This window comes from Rhamphochromis sp. 'chilingali' (genome assembly GCF_963969265.1).
Source record: "Rhamphochromis sp. 'chilingali' genome assembly, chromosome: 14".
NCBI lineage: Eukaryota > Metazoa > Chordata > Actinopteri > Cichliformes > Cichlidae > Rhamphochromis > Rhamphochromis sp. 'chilingali'.
In genome coordinates, this window is record NC_137941.1 from 33,277,092 (window position 1) to 33,292,588 (window position 15,497).

Here is a 15,497-nt window from a genome sequence, read left to right on the forward strand (position 1 = left end):
GACAATGAACCTGCTGACATACAGAAATTAAAAAATACATCCTCAAGATGCACATTATTTACGGGAACAGACAGTTTCCTCATATATATGATCAGGTGTTATCCACTTGAGTCCACATGCCGTCACTGCACTATTTCCTGCCCTGTATCTGCATTGCCTGCTTATGATTAGATGCAATACTATGATCTAATTGCAGACTAGTGAATGAAAGCACTGACCTTACAGTTTCCCTGTCAAACAGAGTTCCTCTCATTAGACACATTACACCAGATTTGATGTATGTGTGTTCTTGGGCTGGCTGCCTCTGTAGCCCACTGTGGCATCATATCACAGCCACTGAAGGGCTCCAGTGTTTCTCTCTCCATTGTTATCGCAGCAGCCGGTGGGGTGAAGTAAGGGATTGTGTGATCCGATGAAGCATGCTGTTATCAGAGACTCCAACCCCAGTCATGAACCTGACATCATCCCATTGCCTCAGTTTAGAGGTGTGTGATGCACAGGTCATTAAGGACGGGAGAAGCAACACCAAACTTCTAAGTGTATGTATAAATAATTCATGGGTCACACTCTAACTTTAGCTCTATGTCCTGTTTAATCAGTAAAGTGTTGTTGATGCTATTTTATGTGATTTGCAGAGTAAGAGCAATATTTGCTAGGATGATAGCTTACATGAGTCTTATACATGGGATGTTGCTTGTTGCAGCCTGTCTTTGCTGCCATCTTCAGCACTGATGTCATGATATGTCTGCACACATTGCAGCGGTGGATTGCTAGGGTAAAGTGGATATGACACTGGTGACAGGCCACCCACTGGCAGACACTCTGCTATACCGAGTAAGAAACTCAGCGTTCAAAATGTGGCCATCACATATAAAGATATGCCTCACTTTTTAATGTGGGGCTGATACATATGATAGCTTTTAAAGAAAAAGCAAACTGAAGACTGATATTAGTAAATTCCCAAAATAATCACAAGTCACTGTGATGCCTTGATGTCATTCCTGATTCTCATCAGTGACAGCTCCACACTAACCTTGAACTCAAATGTTTTGGAGGCAAGCAAAAAGTAATTTTTTTGGAAAAAATGTAAATAAAGTTTTTTTTTATAGTGTGTTTTTTGTCACTTGACTATTATGACTTGGAAGAACCTTTTTTTCAAATGTGACATGTGACATATTGTGATGCCTACAATGAGGGTCACTATCAACGGAGACGTACCGTAGACCTTTTCTGGGGGGGTTTCGCTGCTGAATGTGCACAGTTACTTAAAATGAATAATTAGGTTTTGCTCTAACATATTATAACATTTTAGTCTTGTGCGGGGCCCTGAGGTGTACATGTGAACTGCTGCTACTTCCATAATAATAATATGTGATAATAGTATGCAGCCACACAGCTTTGATAGTATATCACAAGACAAATGTACTAAAAGTATATGTGTTTACAAAAGTTTTAGTTGTTTTTTTTAAATAGGTCAGCATTCACATATTTGAAAAACTCGAGTCTTTGTTTATATTTTAAATTGAACAGATCTGAAGAAATCCTGGCAGATTTGGTGTCGGGGCATTGAACACTGTAAAATGGAACCAGTTGCAGATACTTGAAAGTTAAAGGAATTTAGTTCTTACCATTTCGCAAAGACATGCACTGAATATTTTTACTGCTCACTGTTTATTCACCAGGTAGAAAACATCAGGTTTCTGTCAACCAAATGTTGTGTTTTTTTCCAGCTGCAGCTGGTTCGTGGGAGTTCACAAGCACAGGAACACCAAAGCTTCCTGTGGATAATTCACATCTCATCTATGTGTGCCTCACAGGAATAAGATGATTTAACACCTGCTCTGACTTATCTGTACTGCTCTGTTTGCAAGAAACAAAAGCAGAGTTACAGAAAAGGCAAAGACAGAAGTATTGTCCTCATTCTATCGTCATAAAGTAGCAGATCAACCAAGTGGAACTCTTCTGCCCTCTGCTGGTAAAAGGTCGGAAAGTCTCCTTGTTTTGCCTCTGGAAAAACTGTTCGCAAAACAGCTTCTCAGATGTATAAAAGCACTAATAAATATTATCTTTAGACTTCTTTCTCAGCCCCTTATCACTGAGTCTATGCCACCTGTCTATAGGGCAGGAGCAGGATGCACTCCAGACAGGTTGCCACTCCATTGCAATCAATCAGCATAGGCCCACTTGAAAAAAGTCTAGTTAAAATGTACTGTAGTAAGTTATAAAAGAAAATGCAGTTACATGTTATAAATAACATGTAATTTCTTTTTAAATGCTACAGGTATAGTCTACTCATATTCATGGTATATGTGTTGTTTGTTTGTACTGTACAGAAAGTATTTTCTTTCTTGGATATTCAGAAAGTGAACTATGTTGGAAAAACTCTCTATCCTTGCAAGTGTAGTATCAGAGTACGTGGACCTGCCCGAGAAGCATCCTGGAAACTTATTAACACATCACAGAAATAAATCATCACTGTTTCACCTGCTTGGTTGTTGCCACTTTGCTTTATTCACAACAGCACTGTACAAAACGAATCACAGAAAAACATCTGCCTTCTTGGTAGCACACTTTGCGTGGAGGACCACAGAGCTTTAGCATGAAAAGTAACAACCCTCTAAATGAATTAAAGAAGGCTACTACTAAGACATGGAAGGGAAACAATGGGTATGAAATACTGCATCAGCTGTAAGTGCTCTTAGTCAAAAGCTTAGCAACTTGTCATGTGGCGCCTCTTGTCTGAAGTCGTTGGTGCTTTTGTTTCTCCATATTTCACTGTGTTGTATGCGATGTCCTGCACAACCCATTCAGTCCTAGTGATCACAGCCAAACAGCTCCAGAGACACTTTGTGCTGCTCAGGCAGGGACCTGGCAGTAGAAAGCAGTTTGGTGCTATCAAAGTGGTAGAAGTGATTTCCTATGATCACCTTAACTCCTCCGGGACCGCACATGGCAGTATCGACTCTCTTGAAGGGTCCGATTGGACGCTCGTTTCCTGCCTTACGTGGGGTGACTTTCAGTTCCACATCATGCATCTGATTACCTGATGGAAAAAAGGCAGAACGATATGGTAAGATATCTATCTAAAAGTCTTAGTTCTTTGTAAATATAATTGTGACCATTTTCAAGTAAGTGCTAAATGACTTATTGTGTCATCTAAGTGATCAAATAACACTACATGATGTAACTACATCATGTAGTTCAAAGCAGTCCTAGAAGTGATACAGGGATAATCAATACTTGCTTTCTGTATTTCTGCCTGTGTTTATACCTTTGATAATGTGAGCAATGTGATGGTCCTCACAGACGAATGCAGCATCAATGGGACCCTCAATGCCCAGCTCCTCCGTCACAGGTTTGGGGTAACCATCGAGGTGGATGTGGGGCTCACCGACTCGGTAAAGATACAAATTGTTATTCTTGGGAGAAAAGAGAAACAGAAAACATGGTAAATATGGTGTGCAGAGTTAATGACAGGATCAGAAATGTGCTTCCAGGTGCTTTACCTTGATCAAGTAAAGGTGATTTTCATAAGAGAAAGCGGCGTCCACCTCACTGTGCAGCTCCTTGAAATCATTCTCGATGGTGTCAGAGGTCAGTGTGTCATTGTCATCTTTACGGAGGTAATGGTGGCCTGTGACATAAGAGAATAAATCAAGCTCTGATGAACGCTGGGTGTACAGCCAAACCTCAGACCCAGCCCTGATCATAATGCCGTCACTTCAGTACAGTGATTTAGATGTTGGAACAACATATAAATGTATATGATGTGTTCTGATGTCAGATCTCACCTCTGAAGGCATAAATGTTTCCAGCGTCGTCTGATGTGATGGCATCCAGGTGAACACGGCTGCATCGCTCTCTCTCCACATGGTCGCTGTCAGGACCTGAACAAAAAAAAAAATAACAACAACAAAAAAAGTGTATTTTTGTTAAAAATACAAAACATAACTTTGGTCTAGAAAATTACAGTCCCGGAACATCGACAGCACAGAAACGGTATTTAAATCTACAGCTGTGTCAAATTTGAAGTCATATCTGATCACATTGCTCACTTTGCTTTTTAACTTACTGAACTTGGAGCATCTCATGAAGTAGTCGCGGGCCTCTTTGGGGTATTTGCCGTGCACTTCGCCAGTCTTTGGATCAAATTTGGAGAACATGTGCCCGTGGAAGCAATAGTAGTGCTCCATGAAGCGGAAAGCCGATGTGCAGTTTGGCATGGACTTGAACTCTTTCTCTTCTACAGCCTTGCTTTTAAGATCGTAGTGGTAGATTTCGTCCCCTTCAGGGGAAAAAAAGACGCGTGTTTTAAAGTTTTTCCTCGGGTAGCTTTTTTTTTGGAAATAGTGAAAAATGTTCTTGGTCTCATAGGAATAATAACCACAGTTTTCTCACAGTCAGTGAAAACTTTTATTTACCTTTGAAGAAGATAACGGAGTCGTTGGCGCACTCTGGGTGAGGACATTCCACAGCAGCATCCAGATCGTTGGGGATTCCAGGGAAGACTTCAGAGATATCCTTGGGGTAGCCAGCCTCCAGCTTGTGCTTGTAAAAGCTGAACACCTTGTTGTCCTATGTTTAAAAAAAAACACAAGTAAGATTCAACTGACAAGTTGTTAGGCTTTTGCAGTCAAATCAGGAGAATCTCACTTTGTATCGCTTTCAGAAAGCAGTAATGCAGACAAAATTTATTTTGCAAAGGCTTCACATTTACAGCAATTTTCAACCCCAAAGTTTGGGCAGTTGTGGAATGTTGATAAATTTTAATCATCATCACACTTGAACAGCTATAATTACTCATGAGAATGCAAAAAGAAACTGAGAAAGGTATTTGTGGTGCACACCAGTCCAGACATGTCAGATGGCATGATGGAGACTATTTTGCACAGATATGAGTGCAGGTGTGCTTTGCACACAAAATGTTTGAAAGCCACTGGCCTACATCATACCTGTTTTCTAGTCACACTATTCTGCCAGCTCAACTGCAAGGACAGCTGTTGTCTCCCTCTCTCCACTCTAGTCTTGCTATCCATCTTGCTTTGTGTTGTAATTCCTATTGGGTTATTTAAACTGTTTCCTTCTCTGGATGTTTGCCTGTTGCCAAACTCTGTTATGATCAATAACACAATAAAAAGCCATACCAAGAAGAAGAACATGCGGTCGTGGTCGTCGGGGTTGTCTTCAAAGTGCATGTGGAAAGCAGCGTCCACATGGCCCAGGTGATGATGGTCGTCCAACTCAGCGAAACTCTCATTGGAGAGCTCGGCAAGGCCGTGGAAGCCCTTGTATAAATGGTCACCTGACAGAACATATACGGGACACAGTCATTAAATAGAGCCAATCACACTTTTTATGCATGCTGCAGTTCATACTCCATTAGAGCTCTATGATGATCAAACACATTTTAAAAGTATGACATATTCCCAGGTCATAACTTTCCCTCATGCAGTAAATGGCCTGTATTTGTATAGCGCTTTACTTAGTCCCTAAGGACCCCAAAGCACTTTACACATCCAGTCATCCACACACTGGTGATGGCAGCTACATTGTAGCCACAGCCACCCTGGGGCGCACTGACAGAGGCGAGGCTGCCGGACACTGGTGCCACCAGTAAGTAACGGGTGAAGAGTCTTGCCCAAGGACACAACGACCGAGACTGTCGGAACTCGAACCGGCAACCTTGCGATTACAAGACGAATTGCCAACTCTTGAGCCACGATCGCTCAGTGTCAAAATGCCTGCTCATGACTCCTCTATAGATTCTTACCCTTGAAAAAGTATGGGATTCCCTCTTCATTCACTGCAACAGCATCCATCTCAAGACCTTTACAGCGGTCAAGGTCATCTGCAGAATATCAGGTGAAAGTGAGAAGAAGGCTCATAATATAGAACATGACAGCAGTTGTGTTGAGAAATGTCTGTGAATTTAAAAGAATAAAATCTTTCAACTCACAATCATGTTCATGTGGTGGATGACCTCCTCCTTGCCTGGTTTTACCAGCAGAGAAAAGGCATGTTATCACTTTAAGCAATTTCACTCAAAACTTAGGCTCGGACTTTTAGTTTTACAAAATTGTTAAAGGGAAAACGCACGTGAGAGGAGTTTTCAGTCTTCATCTAGTTTTTTACTCAAGCTATACTGTATGAAGCCACAATGTCATGTTGTGTGATATCCAGAGAAAATAATGAGATCATGTGGGGTTAAAACAATTCAAATTGGTGTAGCATACTTACGAAAATATCACTACAATGCTTTTATTATCATAATTTCTTGTCTTATTTTTTCCTGTATCAACGCTGCTTAACTCAGGAAGTATAAAAAGTGACTTTAGCTAAATTAAAGTGTTGCTTTAGATCTGTAATCATGTCTGCATTTAGCACAAACAACAAAAAAAAGTTATCTGGAAACATTTTAGATATGCAGCAAAGACACAACATGATGTCCCCTGTAACTCATTACATTAGTATTGAGTTTTAATGAAAAAAATTAAACAAGTGGCATTAAAAAACATTCAAACTGTCTGGGTTTTATCTCTTCATTAGAAGTGCAAGTCTACTTACGAGTGAGCCCATCCCAGGGCTAGGGTAAGCAACAGGATGCAGGAAAGCAGCTTCATGATGAGGATTCCTCTGAGACCAGATAGGCCTGGAGAGCTGAGCCAAAGGTACCCCTGCAACTGCTGCTGCGTTCTTTTATACTGTAGCCCAGTTTAAAAGGTCACATCACACTGGGTACCAGAGGAGGAGGGGACAATGTGCAAAACCAGTAGCTTTATCAAAAGACGCCCACAATATTTGATGAGTCCCCAGAGCTGTGCCCCCACAGACCTCCACCTCTGACTTGTCTTTGTTCAAACCACCTACCAGGAAAAGTCCTGGTGCAACAGAGATTCATAGAATTTGATGGGTTACCCCTTTTATTTTTTGGGCACAGAAGTCTAATCACGTATATATCTTATGTCATCATGCTACAGCACTGAATAAAAAGCAGACTTGTGCAATCATCACTTTTGAGAATATGAATGTGGGTGAATATTCCACAGCATTAAAACCTACATGCACACCAGTGCATACCTAATGTCATATTTATGCAAGATTACTGTTTTCCAGAGAAAGGCTCGTCGATACCTGTAGATCATTTGATGTGACAAAAAGTGTACAAAAGCATCTCAATTTATTGATGTGCATAACTGAACCACTTTACTCATCACATGCAACAAATATCTTTTCAGAATATTCCAGAAGTCTGCCTGAGCTGGATCTGCAGGCCAGACCAGGTCCAGCTACCTGAGAGGTTACTAACCCACTACCCCCACTAAATTAAACAAAAACTGCTGACTGCAGTGTTTCACAATCCTTGGACTAAGTGTTGTATAATGTTTGTAAAGTGAACATTAACAGAAGAAGTAGGATGGCCTCAGTGTAGGTAATACTTATCAGTAAAAATTGTTCCCTTTGTGTGGGCTCTATGTACGTGCTGCCTTCTATTCCATTTTTAATAACTTGTCCTGTGCTTCCTATTTGTTGCAAATATGCTATTAAATGCACAAACAAAAGATTCACTAAAGCTCATGGGAGATGAAGTCAATAAATGCTGCCAAAGAAGTCACCGTAAGATTTTTAAAAAGGAAGATAATATCAGTCTCATTGTATATGATGTTATACTTTTTCAAATGTGCATTATGGTGTTTAAATGATGTATAAACAAAACCTAATTTAAGGTTATGAAATGTTAGTAATGCTGATTTTTTTCTACTGCAGGAGTGCTGTTTGTTTGTTTTTCATGTGATGGAAAATTTTCAGGTTTGAAGTGAGAAGAGAGAAGAGGATGCAAAGTTTCCATAAACCATGACCGTGAACGCTTTGGTGTTCTTTAACTTTTTTTTAGCTAAAGAGTTTTACACAGTTTTATCAGACTGCTGTTCTGAGTCTGTGTTATTCAGTGCTGAAAAGGTGACAGGAGACAGGTGTGTGAAACTCACTCTGCGCAGTTAAATTCCAACGATGACTGACAAACTTGTCTGTGAACATTGTTTCATTGCATCTACAAGTCAAGCCGTGGCAGATCAGCTTATCTCAGGGGCAGCCCTCATCAACTGACTGCTCTGCTGATGTCCTTCTGTACATCCAATTGGCACATTTCTGAGAACTGCCAGCCACTTTGCAACCCACTTATGCTTTCGCTCCTCCTTTCCTGCTGTTCTTTAGTGGCACATCTGTCGTCATGCATCCATGCTCTGTTTGCGTTGGTTTCTTGTTGCTGCTTTCTCTTATCATGTATGCAAATGGGAGGAAAGTAGTGCACAAGAAAAGAGCTAAACTGCCAAACACAAACCCCAAAACTGCAAGGATGTGTCAAATGTAAACAGAAAAACAGAATGCAATGGTTTACAAATCTCATAAAGCCATATTTTATTTATAGAAAATACCTTCAATCTTTAAAATGAATATGACAGAATCTGAAGAACTTGAATGTACCACAAAGTCGCATAACCTCTTCTGTTGTCAGCACTCCAGGGAACATCTGGGAACTAAGGATACCAGCTGCTGGACTTTTGGGAGATGATTGTCCCTTTTTCTGTCCTTACAGGACTCTAGCTGCTTAACATTTTCAGATCCTTCTTTGTCATGTTTTTCATTTCATGATGCTCCAAAATTTGGCCTTGTCCCTCATGCAGAGAGATCTCTAGACTCTCTCAATCTTTGATATTATGTATTGCAGATGAAGACACATTCAAAGTCTTTGCAATTTTAAGGTGAAAGATATTTTTTCTGAAATTGTGCAACAGGTTTGAAATGCAGTGCTTTGCAATTCTGTGAACCTCTGCCCACCTTTGCTTCTGAGAAACTCTGCCTGTCTAAGATGCTTCTCAAATAGACACACAGACAATGCAGACCTCTTGCCTGTTATTAAAAAAATTTGAATGATAGAAAAAAAAATCACTTGTGTGATATATTGCTTGGGTTTGCATGGATTCCAATCAGTATGATGAGAATTAAAAAGTACCGTAACCTAGATGCACACATCACCTCAGAAACCTGAACTTGTGGGCCTATGTGTGGCCCTCACACGCAAAGATAAGCTTTGTCATCCCACATCTTCTATTTGTTTAGGAATGTCAATAAGAATAAAGGCCGATGATCCGAGCGCAGTCGAGTTTAGTCATCAACAGAAATATCACAAATACACCAGATACACAATCCCTACACTTAAGGAGTAAAAAACAAACAAAAAACATCCTCTTTGTCACGGTTCTGGGTCCGTCAGACCCAGTAGTTTGAGTTTTATTATGTTTTGGTTTTAGTTTGCATCAGGGATTGTTTTCTTGTTCTCTTGTAGTGTTGATTATGATGATGTTTATTATTTGAGTTTCATGTTTCTGTGGTGTTTAGGATTTGTTCTTCAGTTGTGTCTGCTTAGTATTTGTCTAGCTCCATGTGCCATTTTCTGTCTGTCTCTCTATGTCGAGTTTGTGTCTTAGTGTGATGGTTGCTTGTTCCTGTTTTATTGTGATGGTCTGCGTCTCATGTGAGTGTGTTCAGTTTTACCTTTGTCTCGTCTTGTTGATTATTCCCAGCTGTGTCCACCACCTGTGTGTAATTCCCCTGTGATTCTCTGTGTATTTAAGTCATGTCTGCCGTCATTGTAGTTGCTGGTCCGTCTGTGTATTCCACCCTGCGTCATCTGTGTGTTTCCCTGCTGTCAACCGCCAAGTGTTTCTGCTCATGTTCAGGTTCGTGTTCTGTAGTTAGTTTGTTCCCAGTCTAGTTAGTCATAGCTCCCTTTGCCGTTTGTATTTACTTTCATGCTCAATAAACCACCTTCACACCTTCACGACTGCCTGCGTTTGGATCCTCCTTCATTGCCTCCACACGGCTCACCTCACTCGCCGTGACACTCTTAGAGTCTGATTGGAGAATCTCCTTTAATCTGATCCTCTTTCATTAGAATTCTGGCTCAGCCAGAACAACATTTATATCAGTCTAGGGAGACATCCGGTACATATGTAAAACCCAAACAATATCATAAATGTTAATGTTATTGTCGTTTTAAAAAATTATTTATGAGATACCAGGGGTTTGAATATGCTGAAATATTCTGTTGATCACTGAAAAGGAAAGCTGTTTGCCTTCATCTTGGCGTTTATTCCTAACTTGCTTTTTTTTCTTGTTATTTTCCATGTAAATAACTTTCTGCACATTTGCAGGATTTGTAAACTCTAATTCTAACAAAGGTTTTGCCCGTTTAACTTTTCAAAATTTGAATTTAAGACCAACTACCTTTAATCACTTGCTGACAGAGTTCATTTTGTTTCCTTGTTATGATCTTTAGTCGATCACTTCTCCCGCAAATAGAAACTCTCAATTACTTCAATCAATCATTTGAATATTTTGAAGCCTTATAATTTGAAGTGTTTTTACAATGTAAAATACTCAGATGATTCATTAAAAAACTCAAATGAATCCATCCACTGTTTTGCAAACTGAAAGTGCTGACGCACGGGGGCACACTGCTACTGATTTTGCAGCACAGATTGGTTTGAAGCTGTGTGCCTAAACATCAAATGAATGATCATTTTCAGTTCTTGTTTTCAATGACCCTGTTTATCTCTTTAATCTGAGGGCGAAAGAGCACAAACCTCAAACATGCTGTGCAACACGTATTCTACAGTGAACTTCCATCATGTCAGCAATACAGAGGAAGACAGCACTGATTTTTATTGAAAATCAGCTTGCAAACATTTGCTTTGTACTACGTGCACAACGTGACAGACTTGGAGCATTGTATGCCTCAGTCAAGGTTAAGGCCTTGTCAATCATTTGTTTAAAGTACTTCGCAATTAGGCACTCATTCTGTTTGTGAGGTTCTTTGTCACTATCACAGCCATATCCATTAATAACAGCTAGAGGTAAAAAAAAAAAAAAAAAAAACGACTTTCATTTTCTGTTAAGGTCAAAGGTTTTGCAGCTCTTTTCTACGCATATATATTACACTGATTTTTTTCTGTGTATTTCTGTATTATAAACACATCTTCTTCTCACACTAATGGATACCATGCCAACATGGGAAACAATAACAGCTCTCAATTTAAATGTTTTAAGTCTTTGAGGGAAAATAACAGGAAAACACTGACATATAAATCTGTAAAGAGAGTGGAAAGATTCAATTTGCTAACGGCAAAGAGATGAGTGGCTGTCATAGAGGCGGAGGAGGGAAATGATTAGTATTAGGGAGGGAATTAAGGAAATCAGTGGGAGCAGACGTGGAATAGTGTGGAGAGATAGAGAGAAAGTTAAGCGAGCTGTTTAAATTTCCGCACAACTGCTGCCACAGACTGGCCAATATACAAATACAAAATACAGTTTTAATATCAAAAGAACTTCCCAGTCTAAGGCATTTCACAGAAACAATACAAAATAAAAGTTAATCTAAATCAAGTGGGTTCCATTCAGAGTGTTTGTTTGTCTGTTTATATTTGCAGAATAGCCACAAATCCAACTCTAAAAAAGCTGACTTGCTGTGTAAAATGCAAACAAGCCGATATTTTATTCAGACCATAAAAAGCATATTAGATGTAAAGGTTGTAAAGATTGAGACATAGCATTATTTTACTATTACTGCCTTCATCATGCTGATGGGGATCTTCTCAGACTTGATGTTGGGGACATTGCTGGAGTGGATTGCGCCTTGCTCATGCAACACATAAAAAGGAGACCTAAAACTGCTACTAACAAGTCTTATTCTGAGCTGCACCTCCCAGGAGTGAGTAAAACTCCACCTGCTGACGGTCCAGTGCTCAGCAGGGAGATCTACTTGAAAAAGGTGTTACCTTTGCTCCTGGATCACAGAGAGGGGGTGGAAACTGTATGCTCCTCCTGTCACATGCCAGCGTGCCCTGAACATTGCACGAGGCAAACTAGGTGCAATATGTGCACCCAGTAGTGTGTTTAGTGTTAGTTGGTTTTAGTTGTTTCTGGTCCCTGCACAACCATAGTGAGAGATTGGTTCATACTGCCAGCAGCTAAGTGAGATAGGGAAACAAGTATCAGCACTAGTATCAGCAATACTGGCACTTTTTTTAACTGGTATTAGATCGATACCAAAATTTGCTATCGCACAACACTAGTGGAGGACTTTAAATATCTCAGGGTCTTGTTCATGAGTGACGGGAGAGTGGAGCAGGAAACTGAGAGATCGATGTGGCATCTGCAGTAATGGGGTGATGAGAGAGCTGACTCTGAAGCTGTCAATTTATAGGTTGATCTACGTTCTGCCCCTCATGCTCTCTGGGTGGTGTAAGGAGAGATGAGATTGTGATACAAGGAGAAATGTGCTTCCTCTGAAGCATGTTTGGCCTCTCCTTTAGAGACAGAGTAAGGAGGCATTTGGGAGTGCTATATATATATTATGATTACTATGATTACTTGTACAGTAAAATTATTCTTGGCTCAAGTTAGTACCCCATGTACTATATGTTAAATATGTTGTTAGGTGAGGAATAAGATGGACTCATACCCTCCTTGTTTCTGTGTGGGGGTAAATTGCTACATTATTATGTTACATTTGGTTTTAAAAAATGTATTTCTGACTCAAAAGGCCGCACTGGTTCAGTCTAAAGTGCACGACACAATTCAACAGCAAAAACCAAGCATAGAACAGGCAGGTTGGTCTTTATGTAGTAAGTGAATCATTATACATGTTCATTACTATTATACTGACTTATGATTTCCATTGGAAATACTCTTAAACAATAAACCAAGGTTTCATGTTTAAATGTAATCCTTTAAGTTATTGCACTTTTACAGTGTGTTAAATGGGTAAAACCTTTATGTTGCCACTGACACTGACACTAGCTAAATATTGCATTCGCTTCTAAATGAAGACCTCTGACTCATCTGTTACAAAGCAGTGGCACAGTGCTGCGTATTTGCTCATGAGGACATATTGTTGTTGTTCTGTTTGGAGAAAATTCTTTCCACATACAGAAGCCCCGTTGCATCACTAGTCTATCTTTGGCACAAAGATTGTTGTTGTAGTGAAGCTGACAAATACTGGCCCTGAATGTGTTTTCCGTCTGCAGTGTCATTGTTGAGCAATCCATTACGTAGTGTGTAACCTGTTTTGTACATTTGAATTTAAACAAGATGTCATTGTCGTGGGTCTGTGACCCATTGTTTATGCATTTAGACTTTTTGTGTTCTGCTTTATGTAACCCTTGTGGTGTCCTCGGATCAAAAATGGTCCCTAGGTGAATGCCAAACAAGCATATGGGAATCCCGAGGAATGGTTTGTTTTGTTTTTCAGGTTTAGTGTTTTTCGTTGTTGTCAGTTTTGGCCGGCGGTCATAGGTTCTGTCTAATAACATGACGCGAGACTGGAGTAAAATACATCCATGGATTGGCATTTTATTAAAGAAGGCACATGTTAACAGCACAAAAAAAACCCCACTAACTAAACAAAATGACTTCCTTTTATACTCTACCTTTTCAGGTGAGCAAGTAACCAACATGAAAACATAACCCTCCACACAAACAAACATACAATAACATTAAAGCACATCACAAACATATACATATTTCCAACACGTACTATAAACAAACCAATAACATAAGCTTCACCCATTTTTATCTAAATTAAAACCCTCTTTAACCATACTCCCTAACCTGGCACACTAAACTGCTCCAGGAGCTCTTAAGCAGGTGATTGAGCCACTTTCACTCTTTTGCTCCACATCCTGCAAGAAGCAACCAGGACAGGTGAGTACCTTTACAAGTTCTCATTTCACATATATTTAGTGTGACAGGTGAGACCTGAGTCTGGGAACCGCCCCTGGTGGGCGGAGCTGGTCTTTGCTCCTTTCATAAGCTCAGGTGTGGGCAATTAGGCATTCCTCAGCAAACCTGAAGCTGCGAGTGCTTGGTCCAAGTTGGTGTTTTTAAATTTCTTTCAATGAAAGCTTGATGCGGGTCCCCCTAAACTTCTGTTAGAACGGTATGTTACACTAAATGTACCACTTGAGCTCTGGCCGTTGGCAGAGATTTACAGTTATTTGCACCCTTGTAGGTAGGAAACATTGCGTTCCTTCACTTCACCGCCACTGACCCACATTTATTAAGGTGTGACGCGAACTTGTGGACAGGTAATGAAAACGATACAGTTGAGGAATATTTCTGTGTTTTACTGTCCAGCGTAAGTCATCTCCTGCCTTTTATTTACAGAGTACCGAGCTGCTGCTTTGCCAAGTGGATTTCTGCTTTATAAGTTCAATAAAGTTTGGAGAAAAAAAAAAAAACCTCTTCGGCTGCTCCCTTCTGCCGTATTTTGCGGCAAAATTATCCACGGCCACGCTATGAATTATGGGATATATGGGACCACGATGCGTGCACCGGACCACGCTTGATATTTGGGGAAATCGACGGCGCATTTGGAGTATGCATTTGAAGTACACTTCGAATTGGGACAGCCATCGTCGCGTGGCGGTGACGTAACCGCACTTGAAATGCGTACTTCAAGTGTGCAGACCCTGAATTGGGACACAGCCACAGACCGGTAAGGGTCTGTTGCCTGGGGTTTGGGGACCGCTGATCTAGTCTGTGTTAGTTCCTGTTTTATTTTGATAGTCTACGGCTGCATCCCAATTCAGGGTCTGCAGCCTTAAAGTATGCGTACTTTAAGGCCAATAAAAGTACGTGTTTAAATTCTTTACAAATCCTACCATGTGGATTTATGGATTTATTTATTTTTTACATTCTGTCTCTCACAGTTGAAGTGTACCTCTGGTGCAAATTACTGACCTCTGTCATCATTTTAGGTGGGGGAACTTGCACAATCGGTGGCTGACTAAATACTTTTTTGCCCCACTGTATATAACAGAAATTGCAAAGGCCCCAAAACAGCACCTTGTGGCACACCATATTCAGAACAGCCACAGAAAAGAAATAATCCAAAGTAGACTCCAGTATGACCAGTGAGTATGTCAGTCAGCTGCCTCATACAGATTGCGGATGCCAGCACACTCTGTAATATGAATGTAGGGAAAGCAGGTGGTCCAGGTGCTGTTCCAGGATGAGGAATTCATAATGAATGAATGCACTGTCCACACCTCCTGTAAGACATCCACTAGTGTTGTTCTCAAACAGTCTGTGATAACATGTTTGGCGACAACATGCCAGTTGCTCAAACAGCAAAAATCATGAAATGTCTGGAGGGACTGGTCCTCAGAGACTTTATGGATTCTCTCCAACCTACTGTGGACTCACATCAGTAGTTATACAAAACTGATGATATCATTTGCATCACCCTCCATGCTCTTTAGCACCACCCAGACAGCAAGGAACAAACGCGTGTCTATTTTTTGTGTGGATTACAGCTCAGCATTCAACACAGTCATCCAAAACACGACTGTTTGGTCTGCACACAATCTGCAACACACATTTTTCATTTATTATTCTATTGTAAGACTTTCTCAGACAAATGTAATATTTTGTAAGAG

The 15,497-nt window shown here is 40.3% G+C and overlaps 1 protein-coding gene across 1 annotated transcript; it reads right to left on the minus strand.

Annotated features, from left to right (window-relative positions):
* Positions 1-2,813: 2,813 nt before the first annotated feature.
* On the minus strand, positions 2,814-6,678 carry hpxa (hemopexin a; the record flags this gene model as incomplete). Its single annotated transcript, XM_080904013.1, has 10 exons — positions 6,565-6,678; positions 5,957-5,991; positions 5,771-5,848; positions 5,145-5,302; positions 4,422-4,575; positions 4,073-4,285; positions 3,792-3,887; positions 3,507-3,634; positions 3,272-3,419; positions 2,814-3,043 (listed from the first exon to the last, which is right to left on the minus strand). The coding sequence occupies exons 1-10, from the start codon at positions 6,618-6,620 to the stop codon at positions 2,814-2,816; spliced, it is 1,296 nt and encodes a 431-aa protein (XP_080760139.1). The 5' UTR covers positions 6,621-6,678.
* Between the last annotated feature and the right edge of the window lie 8,819 nt (positions 6,679-15,497).